The sequence below is a fragment of the Dreissena polymorpha genome, chromosome 1 (genome assembly GCF_020536995.1).
Source record: "Dreissena polymorpha isolate Duluth1 chromosome 1, UMN_Dpol_1.0, whole genome shotgun sequence".
Lineage (NCBI taxonomy): Eukaryota > Metazoa > Mollusca > Bivalvia > Myida > Dreissenidae > Dreissena > Dreissena polymorpha.
Genome location: NC_068355.1, coordinates 46935416 through 46961344, shown reverse-complemented (window position 1 = coordinate 46961344; position 25929 = coordinate 46935416). Strand labels below are relative to the sequence as shown.

The 25929-nt window shown below is 36.8% G+C and overlaps 1 protein-coding gene across 7 annotated transcripts in view; it reads right to left on the bottom strand.

The window, feature by feature from the left end:
• Positions 1–141: 141 nt before the first annotated feature.
• Positions 142–25929, bottom strand: part of LOC127878875 (origin recognition complex subunit 5-like) — a 94211-nt gene continuing 68423 nt past the window's right edge. For all 7 annotated transcript variants that reach the window (XM_052425405.1, XM_052425426.1, XM_052425433.1 and 4 more), the window contains 6 exons: positions 24424–24472; positions 13996–14145; positions 12313–12482; positions 10868–10978; positions 6576–6688; positions 142–2354 (listed from right to left, as the gene is read on the bottom strand). In XM_052425405.1, coding sequence (XP_052281365.1) covers positions 2309–2354; positions 6576–6688; positions 10868–10978; positions 12313–12482; positions 13996–14145; positions 24424–24472 — 639 coding nt within the window. In that variant the 3' untranslated portion in view covers positions 142–2308. The remainder of the gene's footprint in view (positions 2355–6575; positions 6689–10867; positions 10979–12312; positions 12483–13995; positions 14146–24423; positions 24473–25929) is intronic.

Below are 25929 nucleotides of genomic sequence, written 5' to 3'. Positions count from 1 at the left end.
CAGGCAAAGTAATTGTTATGCAATCTAATGTAAAAACAATATCAGAAATTATGTTTCATATGAATTGAGTCTCCAAATTAATAATGGTAGTAGTACCAGCATTTGTTTTAAAGTAGTGTAATGAAATAGTAAGATACAAAGTATGTTTTTCTATTTTTATTAGTAATTATTTTAATTTACTGAACATGAGCATCACCTCTAAAATTATTATTCTGATAAAAGAAAAGTATCAAACTATAATTTAGGATCAAATTATTGTTTATTCAATATCAATAAGAAATGAACACAAATGTGGTAAAGTTTTGTTTTTAAAGTGATATTATACCCTGATAATTCAACATGCAGAGGAAACAAGAGCAACTATATCTTACTTACAGTAATATTTGCTAGATTCAATTATGTTTAAGTATATGGGAACTCTGTGAAAATGGGTTTTAATGCAAGTGCGTAAAGTGTGGTCCCAGATTAGCATGCCAGTGCGGTACAGGCTAATCAGGGACGACACTTTCCGCATTAACTGGATTTTCGTCAAGAACAGGCTTCCTTTAAACAAAAAAAACAATAAAAGTGGAAGGTGTTGTCCCTGATTAGCCTCAGCAGACTGCACAGGCTAATCTGGGACAAAACTTTATGCACATGCTTTAAACCCCCTTTTCACAGAGCGCATCTCATATTTCTGTAATTTATGAATAATATTAATAATTATTAACTAGAGCTTTGTCACAGACATGACGTATACCCCCACGTGCCGCATTGATACAGACTATTTTGAATGCTGTCTGCACAAAACAAGAGAAGCTAATTTATGGCGATTTTTAAGCATTATTATGCCATTATCATTTATGTCCATTTTTGACCTTTGAACTCAAAGTGTGACCTTGACCTTGGAGATATCGACATAATTCTTTCGTGCAACATACCGTCCAATGATGGTGAACAAATGATTTTAAAATCTCACAATGAACAACATAGATATGGCCCAGACAAGCACATTTATGGCCTTTTTTGACCTTTGAACTCAAAGTGTGACCTTGACCATGTAGATATCAACGTTATTCTTTCGCGTGACATACCATCCAATGATGGTGAACATATGTTCCAAATAATTTTAAAAATCTCACAATGAACGACATAGTTATGGCCCAGACATTGGCTCATTTATGGCCATTTTTGACCTTTGATCTCAAAGTGTCACCTTAACCTTGAAGATATCGGCTTAATTCTTTCGCGTGACACACCGTCCAATGATGGCGAACAAATGTGCCAAATGATTTTAAAATCTCACAATGAACAACATAGTTATTGCCTGGACAAGCTCATGTATGGCCATTTTTGACCTTTGAACTCAAAGTGTGAACTTGACCTTGGAGATATCAACGTTAATTTTGTGTGCGGCACACCGTCCAATAATGGTGAACAAATCTGCCAAATGATTTTAAAATTTCACAATAAATGACAAAGTTATGGCTCAGACAAGCTCATTTATGGCCATTTTTTACCTTTAAACTAAAAGTTTGACCTTGACCTTTGAGATATCGACGTAATTCTTTCGCGCGACAAACCGTCCAATGATGGTGAACAATTGTGCCGAATGATTTTAATGTCTCACAATGAACAACTTAGTTATGGCCCGGACAAGCTTTCGGGACAGACTGACAGACAGACCGACAAAGTGACTCCTATATAGCATTACCATATTACCATTGGTAATGGGGGTATAATAATATTTGGGTTTTTCAAAGTAACATATAATTGTGCATTGGAAAATTGTCCAGAGATATATATATATATATATATATATATATATATATATATATATATATATATATATATATATATATAAGATCAATAATTGTTTCCACCTGCAAGGCACTTCACTAAGTCCAAAAGATCCAGTCCACCTGAGAGGCACTTCACTAAGTCCACAAGAACCAGATGGCTTTATAACACATTAAAAGTTCATCTTCATTTTCATTCAGAACGGTGATTGACCAGATAATGTTCACAAGAAAGCAGTGTACATATGCACATTCAATAACCTTTTTAGAATTAACAAAAATTCAAACTAAGTATAATATTCCGTTACACAAAAGTATTGTCTTGCTCATTAGTTGTGTTTTCTTTTTCATAATTCCAATTTGTGTTCTCATGAAATACATTAATTTTACACAATCACATATACCAGGTAGTTGCCATGACCGCACTTGTAAACACTTATTGGTAAGAAGTCAACCATCAAAGTGAAAGGTCAACTTCAACTAGTCGACCACTGTCTTTGGAACTCTGTCGACCCTTTGTAGGTCCCACCTCAGGCAAAGTCATATAAATATCTTGTCACCTCAAAATTGACAGTCCTACAAAAAAATCCAGACTTTCAAATCATACATTAACAATAATAATCTAAATTTTAATAATCATAAATTAAATATTAATATACTATAACATTTTCTACAGTTATGTAATAACAGCAACCTCAGTTATATACTGAAATGTTTCATTGTATACATGCATGACTTTGAAAATATGCTTTCAAATATTAAATCTTTTTTACCAAATTATAAATCGCAAAAGATTTTAGCTAAATAGTCCTGTAATTCTCAAACATTGCTTAAAAAATGAAACAACCTACAAAAAAACATGTAAACATTCACCAACCAATAAAAAGGGCTAAATTTTGGGTGTAACCCTGTTGCTAAAAATGAAAACAGGCTATTGATAAAACAATGACCACGCCTAAGATGAGATTCCTAGATTTGTGTCTTGGCATGAGAAAAAATGTCACGAAATATCGAGAAAAGTAAGATGGGTTCACTGAAGTATAAAACTTCAGTAACTAAATAACATAGTCTCAGATGTAGTTTATTTTTATAGTTTTGCTGTCGTTAGTGAATGCAGTTTAGAAAGCATTAGTAGTGTAGTAGTTGTGAGATCATTAGCAGTATCAGTGGGGTTGATAGTGGTAGATGTGGTACCAATAACAGTGGCAGGGGAAGTGGTAGTGATATAAGTGTAGCAGTGGTGGTGGTGGTGGTAGCAGTCAACAAAGCAGTGAAAGTGATGGCAGTGGTAAAAGAAGCAGTGATTGTGGTAGCAGTAGCTGTTTTTGTTGTTTTTGTTGTTGTAGTATTAGTAGTATCAGCAGCAGCAGTAGTAGTAGTAGTAGTAGTCATGGTGGTAGTAGTAGTAGTAGCAGCAGCAGCAGTAACAATAGTAGTTGTAGTAGCAGCAGAAGCAGTAGTAGTAGTAGCAGTAGTAGTAGTAATAATACTAGTATAAGTAGTAGTAGTAGCAGTAGAAGTAGTAATAATACTAGTAGAAGTAGTAGTAGTAGCAGTAGTAGTAGTAATAATACTAGTAGCAGTAGTAGCAGTAGTAGTAGTAATAATACTAGTAGCAGTAGTAGCAGTAGTAGTAGTAATACTACTAGTAGCAGTAGTAGCAGTAGTAGTAGTAATAATACTAGTAGCAGTAGTAGCAGTAGTAGTAGTAATAATACTAGTAGCAGTAGTAGTTATTACTACTACTGATGGTATTGATGAGGATGATGGTGGTGGCGGTGATGATGATGAAGAGGCTGCTGATTGTAGTATTAAATATATTTCTGATGGAGATGTCATGTTATTCCCACACTCAGCCTTTCTCAAGGTCAAGGCAATGTTCAAAATACAGAAACAAGTACAAACAAGAGCACCGCCTTGCGGGTGCAGACCGCTCATCTATTTTCTTTTTAAAGGTGAAGTGACTCTCATTTTCAATCACAAAGGAGGGAGGGGTGGAGTGAAGAGCGGTGCATTGTGTGGGGGTGTGGACATTTATTACATTTTCTTCCAAAAATGCGAAAAAAGGAAAAAAAAAAATCGGGGGGGGGGGGGGGGGGGGGGGGGGGGTGGGGGGTGGGGGGGTGGGGGGGGGGGGGATTCTTGGGTGCGATGGTTGGACGGTATTTCAAACATAAAATTTTGTGTTTTTTAACCATTTAATAAAAAAAATGGGGGGGGGGGTGAGGTGGGGGGGTATAGTGTGAGGGTGTGGTGGTAATTTGTGAGATGATCTTAAAAAAAAAAAAAAAAAAAAAAAAATAGGGGGGGGGATTCGGGTGGGGGGAGGGGGGGTGGGGGGGGGGATTCTTGGGTGCGATGGTTGGACGGTATTTCAAACATAAAATAATCAAAATAAATAGTTTTGTTTTTTAACCCTTTAAAAAAAAATTGGGGAGGGGGTGGGGTGGGGGGGGGTATAGTGTGAGGGTGTGGTGGTCATTTGTGAGATGATCTTAAAAAAAAAAAAAAAAAAAAAAAAAAAAAAAAAAATAGGGGGGGGGGGGGGTTGGGGGGGGGGGCACGGGCGATGGTTTGGGTGGAGTCTATTGTGGTATGTCAGGTAAGAGTAGTTTTGTCAAAGTATCAATCAAATCTAATCATAAATAAAGAAGTTATGGCAATTTTAGAGAAATTTAATAATTTGACCTTGAGAGTCAAGGTCATTCAAAGGTCAAGGTAAAATTCAACTTGCCAGGTACAGTAACCTCATGATAGCATGAAAGTATTTGAAGTTTGAAAGCAATAGCCTTGATACTTAAGAAGTAAAGTGGATCGAAACACAAAATTTAACCATATATTCAAAGTTACTAAGTCAAAAAAGGGTCATAATTCCGTAAAAATGACATCCAGAGTTATGCAACTTGTCCTTTTACTGTACCCTTATGATAGTTTGCGAGTGTTCCAAGTATGAAAGCAATATCTGTGATACTTTAGGGGTAAAGTGGACCAAAACACAAAACTTAACCAAATTTTCAATTTTCTAAGTATAAAGGGCCCATAATTCCGTCCAAATGCCAGTCAGAGTTACATAACTTTGCCTGCACAGTCCCCTTACGGTAGTTAGTAAGTGTTGCAAGTATGAAAGCAATAGCTTTGATACTTAAGGAATAAAATGGACCTTAACACAAAACTTAACCAAAATTTTCAATTTTCTAAGTATAAAAAGGGCACATAATTCTGTCAAAATGCACGCCAGAGTTATCTAACTTTGCGTGCCCAGTCCCCTCATGATAGTAAGTAAGTGTACCAAGTTTGAATGCAATAGCATTGATACTTTCTGAAAAAAGTGGACCTAAACGCAAAACTTAACCAAAATTTTCAATTGTCTAAGTATAAAAAGGGCACATAATTCAGTCAAAATGCACGCCAGAGTTATCTAACTTTGCCTGCCCAGTCCCCTCATGATAGTAAGTAAGTGTACCAAGTTTGAATGCAATAGCATTGATACTTTCTGAGAAAAGTGGACCTAAACGCAAAACTTAACCGGACGCCGACGCCGACGCCGACGCCAAGGTGATGACAATAGCTCATAATTTTTTTTCAAAAAATAGATGAGCTAAAAAAGTATTCAAATGTTTTGTAACTGACATATTTTCATAACAAAATGCTGCCAGGGGATACAGATAAGATCTTAAAACTTGCTATCTGAGAATTTCTGGAAAATATTTACTTCGAAATTTGAGATTCAATATAACATTGCCATACACTCTGATAAGAAACAAGAGATTGCTTCCCATATCTAAACATGTCAAAAAGAGCATCTGTTAATATTCAAAACTTCTTTGAACAACCAGATTGAATGTACCTTGTATGATATTTGTTTAAAAAAAATGTGTTGAATAAGTTTTGGTTAGAAAATTTGTGGCATTTCTATGTATTTTCTATAATATTTTATTTTTAACTTTGATATTACAAACATATGAAAATGATACAACTTTGACCATTGACCTTTAAGTTTTACATTGACCTTAAAGGTATAAAAATTCGTCAATGCTTCACTATTTGGTTGACTTTATAGTTATTATTGGGTCATATCTTATAGCTGTTTTTGAGTCTTCTCACAATTTGCAAAAATATTGTCTTTTTTTTCCTAATCCAGTTGCCAAATTAACCGTCAATTTGGTCATATAAGTGCTCAGTGTAGAAATTAAGACTTTGCAAGTTGTAATAACCCTTAAACTGATTTGCTTATTCTACCAATAATTATTCAAAGATGAATAATCAAATTAAAAAAATCCCAATTTAAATTAAATTTCCTTTAAAATGCACAATTTCATGGGCAAAAGTCATAATCTTATATTGGTAAAGCCCTATGCAACTCAATGAACTTGAAATTTACAGTCTTCTTAGAGCACCGCTAAAGCTCCCAGTGTTAACATTTTTTGTTTCACTAGCCTGAATGATAATACAATTATATCAAACAGAAAAAAATCAGCTCATCTAAAGTACATTTGAGCACTGCTCTGGGAAAACAGGGCTTAATGCTTGTGCTTCTGAACAGGCTATCAGGGAATGGGAAAACAGGGCTTAATGCTTGTGCTTCTGAACAGGCTATCAGGGACAACAATTTGCACTTTTATGGATTTTTTTTTCGTTTTAATTAAGTCAGTGTCTTCTAAATTTCTGAATGAGTACGAGCCCAAATAAAAATTCACAACCACTACGTTCAATGCCTTGCAGTTAGCATCAAGACTGCACAATTTTAAGAACGGTTCTTTAAAGAAGGCAAAAATCTAACAACAGAACGCATGTTACCTTGACACAGCCTTAATGAAGTCCAGAGAGACTAAACACTTGTATTTGGGCTGCTCTATTTGATCCTCCCCCGTAGCATGACCAAGGAAGTGGAGACTCACAAGGGAGGTAATCTGTTAAAAAATAAACAAGGTAGATAACTGCAAAGAAATAGAATTTTCACCTCTATCTGGTCTGCCCCTTAACATGGCAAAGGAGACTCACAAGGGATAATCTGTTCTAGAAAAATCCAAGTGAGATTACTTCTAAAGGAGGCAATTGACAGCTCTAACTAATCATCCCCTTCAGCATGACTAAGGTAGTGGACATTCAAATAGAGAAAATATGTTTTCAGTGGGAGGGGGGGTTATATAAAAATGTGAACCCATTCTTGATCTAAAAAAGTTAATATTTTTTTGCCAAATGACAGCCTTAAATTCCCAATTGAAGGTTTCCAGAATAATACAAACATTTTAAATAATATTCAACCTTTAGTTAATATCTCTCTCTATCCAGTTTTATTAGTTGAACCTTAGATACTATAACATAGAAAACACTTAATTTTTGAGTATTTTTAAGCATGTTATCGAAATTTACAAGAATAATAACTACAGAATAATGGACTTGGCAGCTCTATTCTATCATTGCCCATAGTCTGGCAAGGAGGTGTAAACTCACAAGGGAGGTTATCTGATATATACAAATATACAAGGGGGATAACTGTCTAATCCTCCGTCACAGCAGAGCAACGGAACATGAGACTTACAAGGAAGGTAATATTTTACAGAACAAACTATAAATAACAAGCAAATTTGTTGAATTGATATCCCCTGCCATTATACTTCTGGACACAAAAGTTTTCTGGACGGATGGACAACGCCAATGTGCATCATCCTCTTATCCATATATATACTCATACCAAGTTTCAATGAAATCCGTCAAAGCACTTCCAAGATATGGCCCGGACACACACAAAAAGCATTTTTTCAAGATACAAAGGGCCATAATTCCGTTATTATCCGATGGTGTACCATGCCATTTGGCGTTCATCATCCTCTTATCCATGCATATGCTCATACCAAGTTTCAAGGAAATCCCCCAAAGCACTTCCAAGTTATGGCTCCGGACAAAAAAGTGCCAGAAAGACGGACGGACGACAACGCCAAAACAATATCCCTCCGCCTATGGCGGCGGATAATTAAAACAACAACAAATTTTACAAGTATTCTTATTTTAATCATTTAATTGGTGGAACATATCAACAGGATGTAATTAGACCAATAAATCATAAAATGCCTTTAATATTTTTGTCAATTTGCATAAAATGCTTAATGACTTCCAAATATGCTTTTAAGTTGTTTAATGCTGTAAAAAATAAAGCACAGCATGACTCTAGCAAATTATTTTCTCATGCTAGAAAGTCCCACTTTCCTAAACTGTTTCAGCACCTGATTGCAGAAAACCAACTTTTGCAACATAGAAAACATTTCTACATTTAATCACACTGAACAAACAAGAATCATCAGTTTCTTTGCAGTGTTTCCAATTGAGTGCATGTTGTCCTTGATCTTTGCACAGGCACTATAGGACGGAGGCAAATTGGTGCAAAGGTTAACAACTTTCTACAACTTAACATGATTAGGTAAGATGTCAATAGGCACATGATAACATCTTATAAATCTCAAGTAGTGAAATGTTGACCACCAATACGAAGTTGTAAACAAGGGCTGTTTGTAAAACATGCATGCCCCCCATATAGGCTCTCCGTTGTAGTGACAGCCATTGTGTGAGTATGTTTTTGTCACTTGTGACCTTGACCTTTGACCTAGTGACCTGAAAAATCAATAGGGGTCATCTGCAGGTCATGATCAATGTACCTATGAACTTTCATGATCCTATTCATAAGCGTTCTTGAGTTATCATCCGGAAACCATTTTACTATTTCGGGTCACCGTGACCTTGACCTTTGACCTAGTGACCTGAGAATCAACAGGGGTCATCTGCCAGTCATGATCAATCTACCTATCAAGTTTCATGATCATAGGAATAAGCGTTCTTTAGTTATCATCCGGAAACCATTTTACTATTACGGGTCACCGTGAACTTGACCTTTGACCTAATGACCTCAAAATCGATAGGGGTCATCTGCGAGTCATGATCAATGTACCTATCAAGTTTCATGATCCTAGGCATAAGCGTTCTTGAGTTATCATCCGGAAACCATTTTACTATTTCGGGTCACCATGACCTTGACCTTTGACCTAGCGACCTCAAAATCAATAGGGGTCATCTGCGAGTCATGATCAATGTACCTATGAAGTTTCATGATCGTAGCCATTAGCGTTCTTGAGTTATCATCCGGAAACCATTTTACTATTTCAGGTCACCGTGACCTTGACCTTTGATATAGTGACCTGAAAATCAATAGGGGTCAACTGCAAGTCATGATCAATCTACCTATCAAGTTTCATGATCATAAGCGTTCTTGAGTTATCATATGGAAACCATTTTACTATTTCGGGTCACTGTGACCTTGACCTTTGACCTAGTGACCTGAAAATCAATAGGGGTCATCTGCTAGTCATTATAAATCTACCTATCAAGTTTCATGATCCTAGGCCTAAACGTTCTTGAGTTATCATCCGGAAACCATTTCACTATTTCGGGTCACTGTGACCTTGACATTTGACCTGAAAATCAATAGGGGTCATCTGCGAGTCATGATCAATCTACCTATCAAGTTTCATGATCCTAGGCCTTAGCGTTCTTAAGATATCATCCGGAAACCATTTTACTATTTCGAGTCACCGTGACCTTTGACCTAGTGACCTCAAATCAATAGGGGTCATCTGCAAGTCCTGATCAATGTACCTATGAAGTTTCATGATCCTAGGCCCAAGCGTTCTTGAGTTATCATCCGGAAACCACCTGGTGGACGGACTGACAGACCGACCGACAGACTGACATGTGCAAAGCAATATACCCCTCGTCTTCGAAGGGGGGCATAATTACCACACAAAAAATACTGTGACATTATTATACAATTAATACTGGCAAAATCAATCAAAAGTTAAATACAGCACTCATCATATTCCCATAAGAAAACTTTATTATATATATTATAAATTGCCAAAAGTTGAACTTTAAATAGTTTAAATTTGCAATTCCATTCCTGTCAGCCTTTAGATATGCCTTTTAAGACCCAATTAATTGGTCTATATTAAAATCTCAATTAAGTGCAATATGTAGACTTTGTGTTTAAATTACCGTAGGTTTCCACTTTGTGTTTAAATTACAGTAGGTTTCCACGTATAGCGCGCTCCCGTGTATGCTTTTTAATGCAAAAATGGAGAAAAAAATATTTAAAGACAATAAAACCACCAAATCGGACCGAAAATGGCCGCCATTTTACTATTGCACAATCCAATAATCCGGGGCATTGGAAAGCTTAATTAAGCATTCAAAATAGGAAGCATCATTATGATTAAGAGCATGGGTTGCATAGCACTATACTTTTCTGACGATTTTGTAATTTTCTAGCAAAATATTAACAGTCCACGTGCATTTCGTGAAAAACGAGAGAAAATAAAAATAAGTGTACATCATGTGATTTTTCCTCAGGGAAAGCATGGGCATTACCGGTAAATTTGAATGTCGCATGGGAGACGGGGATACAGATGTTGAGGTACACCACTGTTGAATGTTCAATATTTATACACACAAAATGCAATTGCATATCTTCACGTTCTCAAGTGTCAATTAGTGTCTCAAATGTCAATTAGTGTCTTAACAAGTCGTGGCACATATTACTCAATAACATCTGCCAATTAAGAAGTGCAAAATGACCCCCTTTCACACCTACCGTTAACCGCAAAAAAAATACCTCGTTCCCTTGCCTGCTCTCCGGAATGTCTACAACAATCCCCATCGGAATTCATCAATAAAGAAGTGTAAAAACACAAACAAAGAAATGTCCACAAGTTTATTCAAGCAAATTTATTTTTGACCAAAACTTCTTCTACCGCATCCATATCTACCAGAAGCAACTTCTTGTTGTTTCAAAAATAGCCCCTCAGTCTGTACGATTATAGGGTGGTAGTTTTCTGGAAAAAAACATGGCGGCCATTTTGATTATTAACGATTACACAACATATTTTTACCAATTTAGCAGCCAGGATAGCGTTGTATCAATGTATAGCGCGCACCAGCTTTTTAATTTGAATTTTGGAGGTAAAACACTGCGCGCTATACGTGGAAACCTACGGTAATGCTTTTATAGGAAAGTGAAGTTAATATCAAGGGAGACAACCCACCTGCATGAAAATATTTGCAGTAGGAGCTACTCTCCCCTCAACAATGGAGTAGAATATGGCTAGAAGTCGATCTAGTGGGAAAGGCTTCGGACCCAACATGTGGTTGCTGGTCTGGAAATTGGAAATATACTTGAAATAGCTTCACTATTTAATATCAATTAATGGATTACTGCTTTGAAGAACATTCACTATTTAATATCAATTAATGCAGGGGTTGAAGAATCCACTCGACCGCTCGCATATGCGAGTGAAGTTGACGGTCGGGCGAGTAAAATTTGTAAAATACTCGACTGACCGGGCGAGTGCTGTTTTTCAAGTTGAGAAATATAAATTCAGTTCCAGAACTCTTTCCACATCCATACAAATTGCGAATTTTTTTCCGAACGAACAAAAAATACGTTAAGTACACAAAGAAACTGCACTTTTGTTTTGACAATGAACAATGACGTCACGGGCACAGTAAACATAATTTTCGAAATCGGCTGCGCTCTTTTCGTCGTTGTCAGTGCTCTTAGCTAATGGATTAAAAGTGAATAAAACTGTTAAATATATCGGTCATTCCGTGAATTTTAATGCAAATATCAATAAAACAATAATACATCACTGGTTAATTATAATACTTCTTATATTTAATAAAAAATAAACAGAAAAAAATTTAATACACAGAATAATTCCGAATTTCGTGATCAGAAGCCTTAGGCAAAATTTACCATATTGTAACCGTTTGTCAATCAAGCGTGTCTTTCAGTAAAAGTTCGTCTGAAATATTGAAATGGAAAAGGGTTCTATTTTAAAATATCTGCAAGGTGGTGGCGACATGGAACAGAAAGAATTAGAAAGTTCTTCAAAACGAGAAGCGGAAAGAATTGAGAAAAGGAAAGAGGTGCAGAATACGTAAGGAAAGCAAATATAATCCATCAGATGATGTACATAATTTGTTTGCAGTTTAGTGTCACTATGTTTAGTATGTTTAGAAGGTTCTGGTTGATCATAACTATAAATATAGATATCTTTTTTTTAATGCAGGGTGAGTAGATTAAAGTGAAGGGCGAGTGGATTGTCAGGCCTACTCGCCCTACAGGGCGAGTGGCTCTGGAAAAATTCTTCAACCCCTGATTAATGGATTACTGTTATGAAGAACATTCACTATTTTATATCAATTAATGGATTACTGTTTTGAAGAACATGAACATATGAATAAGCTGCAAATAAATGAGTCTTACTTCTATATCACTAAATCATAAACAAATAAATATGATTGCAATTTTTAAAAAGTCATTAGAATATATTGTATTTACTAACTTAAAAGTTTAAACAAGAACAATAGTATACTAAAATTACCATAACACTCATACAATGTGCACACAAATATCCCTATTCCATGTACATATATGTTTCCAATATCCTACAAGTTTTTACAGACTCGTCCACTTCCATATACTGACCCTGTCTTTCTTTTTGGCCTGGTTTAGCTGAACTTTCTTGTTAACTTTCCCAGAATTCTTTGCAAAGAACTTGCGGTCAGACTTGGCAGGATTGTACGAGGCGAGGTACGCGGCAATCAGCAGGTACTTGGAGTAATAGGGCAACTCTACGTGGGACCTGTGGGTCAAACCTGCAACAATGGCAATAATTCAGTAGGAGTGGAGCAATGTCTCATACATCTTACTCTTAAGGCACCAGACCTAATAACAAGTTTCAAGTTTGTTATTGGAACATCAGCAAAATGCCATTGACCATTGACATACAAGTTAACAAATTATAGTCAAAGAGCATCAGTACAATACAAACAAGAAACCGTCGGAGATGGGTGATGCTCCCCAAAGTTTTTTTTGGTCACAATATTGCACTATATATTCAGATAAAAGGAAACGTCTTGAGGGCACAGTTGTTGAGGGGACAAGATTTTTTTTATAGAAAATTTCGAAGGGCCATAACTCTGTGAAAAATCATCCGACCAGAACCTGCTGAAAATATGCACATCTCCTCTTGGTAGTGAAGCTTCCCATAAAGTTTCATTGAATTCTGGTCATTAGTTGCTGAGAAATAGCCCGGACAAAAATTGTGCACAGACACACGGACGGACAGACGAAGCGGCAACTATATGCTCCCCCCAAAATAAATTTTGGGGGGAGCATAAAAATCATACATAATTATAACGATAAATTAAAGTGTAAAGTGTTCAAACATCATTTACAAAAGGTAACGTATTGACAGCTGTGTAAGAAGAAACAAGTATGACAATGACAATACACGGTTTTATGCTAAATCTTATTATTAACTGAAGATATTCAGCCCATGAGGATTTCAGATGTAACTTGACATTGTCACAAGCATGACTAATAAACCTGCAGTGCTTCATCAATAATTTTCAAAAGTTATACAAGAATGTCATATTTGAAGTTCAAATTTAACCTATTGAAAAATGGTTTAGTTTTTTGCTCCAGAAAAGTATAACCCATTGGACCTGTGGAAATGGTCTGCAAGAATGGAAATAATAAGTCTAAGTGGTGTAATGTTTCATGAATCTTACTCTTAACCACACAATAGCATACAAACTTTATCAATTTGGCCTCATTACAGCAAACTGAACTTGCAGCGCATCATTGTCCAAGGTCTCTATTTCCTTCCGGTATTGTTCCCACTGACCTACTGCCTTGAGGTCGCTGTGGTGTTATATATAAGTTGTCTGCCTAGTGACCGGGAGGTCATGGGTTCAATCCCCACTGAGGGAGCGCTCTTTAGATCCCCTGCAAAGACGCCAAGTACTGGTTTGAGGCCCAGGAAACAGACTTGAGAGCGATTCATTAAGCTTGAGGCTTTCAATGCAATTGAGCTTAAATAAATAGGTTTGAATTGACCTACTAACCTTGCAGTGCTAAATTGTCAGAGCTCTCACTTCCTGCTGGTATCGTTGCCCCTGATCTAATGACTTTGCAGCGCTACATTGTCTGAGATCTCTATTTCCTGCTGGTATCGTTCCATTTGACCTATTTACCTTGCAGAACTACATTGTCTGCTGTCTCAATTTCCTGCTGGTATCGTTGTCCCTGATCTACTGACCTTATAGCGCTAGATTGTCTTAGGTCTCTATTTCCTGCTGGTATCGTTCCCTTTGACCTATTTACCTTGCAGCCCTACATTGTCTGCTGTCTCAATTTCCTGCTGGTATCGTTCCCACTGAGAGCTTGAGACCTCACGTAGATAAAGCGTGCACAGCGCCTTCTTCAGATGTGGCTCAATGTGCTTCCAGAGCTTCTTGGTGTCACCCATTGTGGCTGGAAGAGTTTAGAAGTGACAGATGATTTTATAGTTCATGTTGTAAGTCAGTTGAGTAAGATGCACAAGTGGATGAGAAACTGGAGCTTGTCTTGTTAAAAACAAGAAACCTTCGGAGATGGGTGATGCTCCCAAAAGTTTTTTTTGTCACAATATTGCACTATACAGTCCACTCTCGTTATCTCGACATCGGATATCTCGATATTCTCGATATGTCGAAGTAACCTCAATGTCCTATTTTTTCCCTTCTTTATCTATATAAATAAACATCGCTTATCTCGATTTTCGTTATGTCGAAAAAAAAAATTCCCGAGTCCCGATTTAACATGTATTTACTGTGGTTTATCTCGAAGTGCGAATAACTTTCCCAGTGTCGGCAAAAGGTGAGAAACTTTTTCTTTGATACTTCAATGTCCCGCTTTGCCCGGCTGCTCCCGATACTGTGCGGTAGGAAATCGATCCGTTGTTTGCATCAATGATCACACGTGTGTAATGTCGTTAGCAATTAAATCTTGATTAAGGCCTGTCACTTTAAGTGTCACTTTAACATCAATTAACTGCAATTAATACACAGCCTGCAGAAAGACTTTTTGTTTTTACAAACAACATTCCAAAATGCATTGAGTTATATTTTTGCGTATATACACCGTCGTTTGCTCGACAGTTTAGAAAAATTATAACTGCATGTGTTCATGCAATTCTGTTATACTTAAAATGTCATTTTAAGCATTTAAATAGAAAAATTATTTGTGCCTAGTAAAACGCGTATATATCAGGAAGAGAGTATTATGCCACACGGTGACGGCTTTAGTTAGATAACTTAGCAGGTATTAAGATGTTAAAAACAAGGTTAATTTTCGTCTCATTTTTTCTTTGAAAACGCCTAATCGGATATCTCGAACTCTCGTTATCTCGATATTTTTTGTTGTTCCCGCCGACTTCGAGATAACGAGAGTGGACTGTATATTCAGATAAAAGGAAACGTCTTGAGGGCACAGTAGTTGGGGGGAAAATAATTATTTTATAGAAAATTTCAAAGGGCCATAACTCTGTGAAAAATCATCCGTCCAGAACCCGCTGATAATATGCACAGCTCCTCTTGGTAGTGAAGCTTCCCATAAAGTTTCATTGATTTCCTGTCATTATTTGCATAGAAATAGCCCGGACAAATATTGTGCACGGACGGACACACGGACTGAAAAAGCGTCGACTAGACGCTCTCCCCAAAACAAATTTTGGGGGAGCATAAAAATTACCAAAAAATTACATAAACAAGAGGGCCATCAGGCCCTAAGGCGCTCACCTGAAAGCCAAAGGAATTAGACTATTCTGAAAGAAATGCAAGCTGATTCATGAAGATTATTTTTGACCAAAAAAGTGACTTTTAACATGTTTTTTTATATTTGACCTTGTGATCTAGTTTTTGAGCTCATATGACCCAGCTTCAATCTCTGGCAAAATTTCATTGGGACAAATGTTCTGACCAAGTTTCATGAAGATTGGCCAATAAATGTGGCTAATATAGTGTCAACAAGTTTTCACTAAAGCCTTATAAGGACTTTCCCCCCTCCCCCTGGCGGCCATGTTTTTCAACAAACCATAACCATTTTCAAACTCACTCAAGCTATTGTTAGAACAAATGTTCAGATCAAGTTTCATAAAGATTGGATAATAAATGTGACTTCTAGAGTGTTATCAAGGTTTGTAGTAAATAGTCATTTAAGGAAAAATGCCACGCCCCCTTGCTGCCATGTTTTTTAGCTGATCTCAACCATTTTTTAACTTAGCCCAGATATTATTAGTTCAAATATTCTGACCAAGTTTCATGAGAATTGGAGCACAAATGTGACTTCTAGAGTGTTAACAAGGTTTTACCATACAGTAAAGCCATATAAGGAAAACTGCCCCGCCCCATGGCGGCCATGTTTTTCATTGAACTGTAACCATTTTGAACTCGTCCAAGATATTATTGGGACACATGTTTTGACCAAGTTTCATGAAGATTGGACTAAAAATGTGACTTCTAGAGTGTTAACAAGGTTTTACTATAGCCATATCAGGAAAACTGCCACACCCCCTGGCGGCCATGTTTTTCAACCAACCGGAACCATTTTCGAAAAGGTTCAAGATATTATTGGCACACATGTTCTGACAAAGTTTCATGAAGATTGGACTAAAAATGTGACTTCTAGAGTGTTAACAAGGTTTTACTATAGCCATATAAGGAAAACTGCCACGCCCCCTGGCGTCCATGTTTTTCAACCAACAGGAACCATTTTCGAACTCGTCCAAGATATTATTGGGACACATGTTCTGACAAAGTTTCATGAAGATCGGACAATAAATGTGACTTCTAGAGTGTTAACAAGGTTTTACTATAGCAAACTGCCACGCCCCCTGGCGGCCATGTTTTTCAATCAACCGGAACCATTTTCGAACTCGTCCAAGATATTATTGGGACACATCTTCTGAGTAAGTTTCATGAAGATTGGACAATAAATGTGGCCTCTAGAGTGTTAACAAGGTAAATGTTGACGACGCACGACACACAACGCACGATGGACAAAAGGCGATCACAATAGCTCACCATGAGCACGTTGTGCTCAGGTGAGCTAAAAATACATTAAAATAAAAATGTACCCCTTTAACGGTCTGGGTGACTTCCCACAAGATTCAAGTAAAATGTAGGTCTTCATGAAAGCTACCAATCCACATAACTTCAGCGCAGTTTCCATGCATAATGTTAAGTAGTTAGTAGATTAGTAGTTATTTAGTAGAAACAGATTTTCATTTTATAATAACAGCCACCTTGACCCAACTGGCTTCAAAAGCAGATTCCAATACACATAATTTCAGTGCAAAACCTCCATCAAACCTCAAGTTATTAAGGGAAAACCATTTTCCTAACTTAAGAAACAGTGACCTTGACCTTAACCAAATTAGCCCAAAAGCAAAGGCTAGGTGTGAAGGTATGCTACCTACACACATTAAGTAACTGCAGCACATTTTTCATAACTACAGTTATTTAGAAGAAATGTTTTTTTCTATTTTTAGTCTCAGTGACCATGACACTGACCAAACTTGCCTGACTGCAATTGCATACTAGAACTGCATGTAAGCCACCTGCTAACAAACATTCAATTAGATATGTCCATCTATACTCAACTTAAGGTTACCTACCCACACACAAAATTTGAATGCAATACCTCAATACAAACTACAGATATTCATTGGAACCCTTTTTCTCTATTTAGTATCAGTGACCTTGACCTTGACACAAATAACCCCAAATAAAATCCCATGCTAGGTCTCCATTCAAACCTGATATATCACAAGTTGCATCCATATTAGTTTGAATTAATGACAGGAAGCCACCTTTTTGAAACAGAGAGAAGACAACATACATTGGGAAAATTTGGGATAGTTCAAGGGCCATCATTCAAAAGAACTACGGGCAATCTGGCTAAAATTTATACTTGATCAAGGTAAGATGAACTTTCCTTTACACCAAATTGCACAATAGTTGGAAAACAAGAATATCAGTGAAACTGATGGATGCTCCCCAGGCCTCGACACTAACGGAGGTCCAGGGACCCGAGGCCCCCAGATTTTGGCGAGGACCACCAGTTCTTTCAAGCTGGGTGGTCCTCAGGGAACCCTAAATTTATAGAACCACTTTGTCTTGATTGACCATTTGAATTTTTAAAAGAGCCTCCAATTTTAAAAGAGCGGCGTATAAAAAAATTCGGTAAAATCATATCCGAAAATGTACTGCGAATCGAAAGCACGCGACTGAGCATTAGCAGCCAGCGTCTGTCAGTTGTAAATATTGATTTTCGACGATGTAAGCGACCTACAGTGCAGAGAGTATATTGAAATCACTGACGCGTGTAAGTGTTACAAACAATGTTTTTACTGCTATTGTTAAGTTTTATGGGGGTTATTATCGGATTATCGGATTATTAATGGCTCCTTTATGATATTGAGCCCAAAAAAAGTAACACTGGGACAAACTGTCACGACAATCAGTAATTTATTATAATAATTATTAGGGCCGCTATTTCTTTAATCAAAATTATAGGCGATCGGGCAAGCAAAAGCATTTAATTTCTCCACAAAAACACATGCCGATATACACTTTTTTTCTACAGGTATTTGTGAGCATTTCTGTTTAATAATTCCATTATTATAATGACCTTGGAAGGATATAATTTGATTAAGATACCAACAATTTCTGAAATAAAAAGTATATCGTTCACTTGATGTAGTATATTTAGGATATGTTAAAATTCGGACATTTAAAGATAGTAACATGTATGTGTTTGTTTGTTGTTGATAGTTTGTAAAAAAAATATGCTTTATGTTATTTCAGGCAACTAGAATAGATGGTGGTAATTATCTGGGCCTTTCTGTCGGGAAATAGGCGTGAAAAACTATAATTTAATTGATCCTGGAAATCATCCACCACTAACAGAAAACGTTTTAACAACAGAAGCTGATGTATGACATGTCCAAATGACCATATATAACTGTTTAACAAATTAAGTGAGATGATTTATTTTCTGATGTTTTATATTTCTTTTTCCCTTTCAAATGATGTAAATTGGTGTGATTCTATGTTTAAATTATTAATTTTGAAACATTTAGGCAGCATACTGTTTAATACATTAAAGTTAACATTGTTATATTATTTTGGTTATCTGTGTTGTTTATCTAGTTGAAAAAAATGGTATTTATATACAAATAAAGCTAATTAAGACTTATGAAGGTATGACTAATGAAGGTACTTATTGTTTTTTATGTAATAATATACTTTTTAAAGTGATGATATAGGCAATGACATTAATGTAGTAAGGTTTCTTAAAATGATTGTTCTTATTAATAAGGTTGGAATAATCAACAGTTTTCACAGCGCTAAAAAATTGCAACAAGTTTTGTTGGGCCAGTGAAACCCCTGATTGCGTGTAATTACCTTTTATTTCTTAAAAGTTTATAATAAGAACTTCCGAAACGCTAAGTTCTGGCGGCAAAGGGCAATGCTGAAGATGATAATGCTGAAGATGATTATGACAAGGATGACGATGCTGATGATATTGATGAAATACATGATATCAAAAGTTTACAAGACAAGGTTATGAGCTTTTAATGGGTCTGCTTTAAATGGTAACAGAATTGAATATAGGAAATAAAAATATGTACTAGTATGCTTCTTGTACTTATTTGCCCTTACGCCGAGAGTAGCTGTGTGTTGAAACAAGAGCGATCCTAGTTTGGATGAGGGCCACCAAAACTTGAAAGTAGGGTTCCCTCTGGGTACCCTGTCAAACAAGATGTGTTTGTGAAACACAATGTCCCCCTATATATGACCTTGACCTTGTGAAGGATGACCTTGACCTTGTGAAGGATGACGTTGACCTTTCACCACTCAAAATGTGCAGCTCCATGAGATACACATGCATGCCAAATATCAAGTTGCTATCTTCAATATTGCAAAAGTATTCATAAAATAATCAATTTGGGCCTCATATATTTGACATCTGACCTTGAAGGATGACCTTGACCTTGACCATTCACCACTCAAAATGTGCAGCTCCATGAGATCCACATGCATGCCAAATATCAAGTTGCTATCTTCAATATTGCAAAAGTATTTATAAAACAAGGGCTGTTTGTAAAACATGCATGCCCCCCTATATGGGCTATAAGTTGTAGTAGCAGTCATTGTGTGAATACGTTTTTTGTCACTGTGAATGGTGGTGGTGGTGGTGGTGGTGGTGGTGGTGGTGGTGGTGGTGGTGGTGATGGTGGTGGTGGTGGTTGTGGTGGTGCTGGTAGAAGAAATAGTAGTAGTAGTAGTAGTAGTAGTAGTAGTAGTAGTAGTAGTAGTAGTAGTAGTAGTAGTAGTAGTAGTAGTAGTAGTAGAAGTAGTAGTAGTAGTAGTAGAGTAGTAGTAGAAGTAGTGGTAGTATTAGTAGTAGTAGTAGTAGTAGTAGTAGTAGTAGTAGTAGTAGTAGTAGTAGTAGTAGTAGTAGTAATAGAGTAGTAGTAGTAGTAGGTGGTGGTGGTGGTAGCAGAAGAAATAGTAGTAGTAGTAGTAGTAGTAGTAGTGTAGTCGTAGTAGTAGTAGTAGTAGTAGTAGTAGTAGTAGTAGTAGTAGTAGTAGTATTAGTAGTAGTAGTAGTAGTAGTAGAGTAGTAGTAGTAGTAGTAGTAGTAGTAGTAGTAGTAGTAGTAGTAGTAGTAGTAGTAGTAGTAGAGTAGTAGTTGTAGTAGTAGTAGTAGTAGTAGTAGTAGTACTAGTAGTAGTAGTAGCAGTAGAAGTAGTAGTAGTAGTAGTAGTAGTAGTAGTAGTAGTAGAAGTAGTAGTAGTAGTAGTAGAAGTAGTAGCAGTAGTAGTAGCAGCAGCAGCAGCAGCAGCAGCAGCAGCAGCAGTAGCAGTAGTAGTAGTAGTAGTAGTAGTAGTAGTAGTAGTAGTAGTAGTAGTAAAAGTAGTATGCATTACAAAAATGCAGTTAGCCTTACATTTGGTAAAATTTAAATATATTACAAGGGAGGCAAATCTGTAACAATACACTTTTTGCATTTGTTTCCCCTGTAGTGTATTACCTCCCCTGTCCTGCTTATATTTATATTAATCAACAAAATTAAACATTAACACAATATTTAATATACAAAATATACAAAAAATCTCATATTCTGATAATATTTTTACTGATCAACTGTATTTTACTAAAAGGATGATGTTTCATTGGACTGATAATTATAGATTTAGGATTACAGACCAGTTGCTAAGTAATATTGTTCAAAGTGTGCTCTGTTGGCCGCGTATGCATTCTTGAATTATCATTCAAAAAACCATTTTACTATTTCGAGTCACTGTGACCTTGACCTTTGACCTATTGACCTCAAAATCAATAGGGGTCATCTGCAAGTCATGATCAATGTACCTATGAAGTTTCATGATCCTAGGCCCAATCGTTCTTGAGTTATCATCCGGAAACCACCTGGTGGACGGACCGACCGACCGACCTACCGACCGACATGAGTAAAGCAATATACCCCCTCTTCTTCGAAGGGGGGCATAATAAGCAATTTTGGCCACATATATTTGACCTCTGACCTTGAAGGATGACCTTGACCTTGACCTTTCACCACTCAAAATGTGCAGCTCCATAAGATACACATGCATGCCAAATACACTGCAACGCCGATATATCGCGGACCGTTATATCGCGCTGTCCAATATATCGGGCTTTGGCTATGGCTCGCAAAAATCCGACAAGCATGATCACTAAATGTCATGTTTTACTCTGAGAATTCGCTAACTTAAGCAAAAAAAACGATTCTTGCAAGTATTAACACCCTATATGTCGCGGCTTACTATGGCACGCAGTGAAGCGTGAAAAACAGTCGATAAGTGACAGTGTTGTGTACACACGGCTGGGGTTGTTTTTAACACTTAACAAATAACCAATTAGTGTCATTTCAAAGGTAATAATGGCAGTTTACTGGTATATAAATCGTGTAATTTCGGTACTGGTCATGAATCTCTTTGTTCTAATAAAAAGCGCACGAAAATTGGCGTGGTTGTATTTATTTGTAGATAAAAGTTTCGTAGCGAGTACAACATTGAGATAATTTAATTTCCATTAAAAGTTTCGTTGTAAATTTCAACTAAAGTACCGCGGTATCTCGCGAATTATGTGGCATTGACATTTCCTCTTAAAAAAATATAATCAAACACGCTGTATCGTTACCGTTGCGCTGTTTCAGTTCCTTCATTAGGACTATTTATAAGGGTAAATGTGAATATATGCACAATTATATTTTAGACGTTTTTTTAAGGCAAGAATTTTTGTTTTGAACTGTTTCGCGAGCGATCTACAAGAAAATGAAAAATATCATTTACATTTTGTTTTTTATGATAAATACAGATACGTATGTAGTTATGAAAAATGTTTATTGTAGAATTGGTTTGCAATTATTACTATAAAAATATGTAGCATCGCCGTATATAAAATGAAAACATTGGGGAAATTTGACAAATTAACCGCAATACAATTTAGTTAGACATTTCTCGAATTATATCGCGCTCCGGATATATCGCGCTCGCGATCGTTGGATCCCAACAACTGCGATATATCGGCGTTGCAGTGTATCAAGTTGCTATCTTCAATATTGCAAAAGTATTCATAAAATGAGCGATTTATGCCACATATATTTGACCTCTGACCTTAAAGGATGACCTTGACCTTACAACACTCAAAATGTGCAGCTTCATGAGATACACATGCATGCCAAATATGAAGTTGAATAGTTCAATATAGCAAAAGTTATTGCAAAATGTAAAAGTTGGCGCAAACAGACCAACAGACAGACAGGGTAAAAACAATATGTCCCCCACTACTATAGTGGGAGGACATAAAAAGTTAGTGTCAAGGCCTGCTCCCCAATGATGCGCTTTGTCAATTTATGTGTAAATAACCACCTTAAAATAATATTAGCCTCGGTGACCTTGACCCCAGTGACCTCAAACCTCATCAATCGGTAAAGAATTGAAGGTGCTATGAGAAACTGTAACAAAAGTGTGATGGAAAAATATATTCTTAGCCTAGGTGACCTTGACCCCAGTGACCTCAAACCTCATCAAAAGGTAGAGGTCCATGCAAGGTACATACATGCCAAATATGAAAGAGATCGGTAAAGTATTGAAGGTGCTTTGAGAAACTGTAACAAAATTGTGAAGGAAAAATCTAATATTAGCCTTGGTGACCTTCACCTTGACCCCAGTGACCTCAAACCTAATCAAAAGGTAGAGGTCCATGCAATGTACGTACATGCCATATGCCATACATATGAAAGAGATCGGTAAAGAATTGAAGATGCTATGAGAAACTGTAACAAAAGTGTGACGGAAAAATCTATTATCAGCCTTGGTGACCTTGACCTTGCAGTGTTTTTTTTCACCATTTTGGGAATGGGGCCGGGTCCCTTTGGATTGGGAAAATTTGCCGCGTTTTGACTATAATTGGGAAATTATTGTTGTTTTGCTAACAAATGCTTCAAAATTGAGGATACAAGTGTGCCCAGTATTATATTTACTAAGGTTGATCTTATATGGATGGGAGATGAATATTGATAATAAATTTTTTTTTTTTTTTTTGTTGGTTCAATTGGGAATTTTTAGCTCCCATTTGGGAAAAATATATACTTTTTTCCATTGGGAATGGGTCCGGTTACCAGACCCGATTTTGAATGAAAAAAAACACTGCCTTGACCCCAGTGACCTCAAACCTCATCAAAAGATAGAGGCCCATGCAAGGTACGTACATGCCAAATATGAAAGAGATTGGTAAAGTATTGAAAATATTTCGGGGAGCATAAAAACGCCCTCTCAATATTGCACAAAACAAAAATGGACTAAATTTAAAGTTATAAGCCTCTGTGACCTTGACCTTTGACCTGTTGACTTCAAAATTGATATCTGTCTTCCTTTCATCGTTAGTAACTACAAGTATCATGCCAATGTGCATGATCATAGGTCAAAGATTAGTGTAGATATCAAGCAGCAATGTGCATGATCATAGGTCAAAGATTAGTGTAGATATCAAGCAGAAACTGGTATAAAGTGAATTTTGCTAGACTGATTGCATGATCATAAGTCAAAGTGTTCTAAAGATATCATGCAGAAATGAAAGAGACTATGACTGACCATGCTGACCAAGGACTGGTGCAGAGCAATATGACTGACCATGCTGACCAAGGACTGGTGCAGAGCAATATGACTGACCATGCTGACCAAGGACTGGTGGAGAGCAATATGACTGACCATGCTGACCAAGGACTGGTGCAGAGCAATATGACTGACCATGCTGACCAAGGACTGGTGCAGAGCAATATGACTGACCATGCTGACCAAGGACTGGTGCAGAGCAATATGACTGACCATGCTGACCAAGGACTGGTGCAGAGCAATATGACTGACCATGCTGACCAAGGACTGGTGCAGAGCAATATGACTGACCATGCTGACCAAGGACTGGTGCAGAGCAATACGCCCTCATGTTTTTATTATGCCTAAATGACATGAGGTGGCATTCATGCTTTTCTACATTTTGTATTGTATTGTTTCATGTTCAATTTCACAGTAAGGCTGAACTATTTAGAAACTGCTAGAAGCTCGCAAAGATATTTGAAATTAAACATATACACATATTAATACCTATTAAAAGTTTATTACTTAAATGAATATTTAACAAAATGGCTGCACAACTTTACCTTCTCCACTATTGATAGGCTGGACATAAGTCTTGAAATTTAGTGTCACCTGAAATAAAGAAATCAGAGACTAAAATATTGGAGACAAAACAATAAAGTCCTTTAAAATCTGAATAAGAAAAGTATTTATATTATAGTGTCCTTGTTCAGTGCTCCTGATAAGATTCTTTTTTTGTAAAAACAATTTAAATTCCTGAAAGCAATTTGATTCTCAAAATACATCATTGAACAACAGCTGTCAGAGGACAGCACGCTCGACTATTTAAGTGCTTGACAGTATAACATAAGCCATCAAGGGGATATTGTTCATATTCAATAAGGTCAAGGTAATATGGTCATATTCTAAGTGGAAGAGGTCCATAATTGAAACATATTGATCTTATCTTTTAAAGAAGTTGTACTTTATAGACGATTCTGATTTCAGGTATATTTTCCACAATGTATTGAACATTTGTAAAGACATAAAACAAACTAATAAGATTTTATTTCAAGTTTGATAGCAATAGTTTGGGTGGGTTGGCTGGACGGTCCTTCAAAAATAAAATAAACAAGGGCTGTTTGTAAAACATGCATGCCCCCCATATGGGCTCTCCGTTGTAGGGACAGCCATTGTGTGAATATGTTTTTTGTCACTGTGACCTTGACCTTTGACCTAGTGACCTGAAAATCAATAGGGTCATCTGCCAGTTATGATCAATGTACCTATCAAGTTTCATAATCCTAGTCCTAAGCGTTCTTGAGTTATCATCCGGAAACCATTTTACTATTTTGGGTCACTGTGACCTTGACCTTTGACCTAGTGACCTGAAAATCAATAGGGGTCATCTGTGAGTCATGATCAATCTACCTATCAAGTTTCATGATCCTAGGCCTAAGCGTTCTTGAGTTATCATCTGGAAACCATTTTACTATTTCAGGTCACTGTGACCTTGACCTTTGACCTAGTGACCTCAAAATCAATAGGGGTCATCTGCGAGTCATGATCAATGTACCTATGAAGTTTCATGATCCTAGGCCCAAGCGTTCTTGAGTTATCATCCGGAAACCACCTGGTGAACGGACCGACCGACAGACCGACCGACATGTGCAAAGCAATATACCCCTCTTCTTCGAAGAGGGGCATAATAAATATTTGTTGTTTTTTAAACATGTTTCAAAAAAAAAAAATTGGGTGGGGGGTGGAAAGGGGCAGCTTCATGAGATACACATGAATGCCAAATATGAAGCTGCTATCTTCAATATAGCAAAAGTTATTGCAAAATGTTAAAGTTGGCGCAAACAGACCAACAGACCAACAGACAGACAGGGCAAAAACAATATGTCCCCCACTACTATAGTGGGGGACATAAAAAGCAATATGACAAGGTACATAGAAAATATTTGAGGTTGTACGCACACTTTAACATAGATTTATCAATACTATGCATATTCTAAGTAAAACAAGAGATGTGTTTGTCAGAAACACATTGCCCCCTACTGCGCCGCTTTGAAGCCATATATTTGACC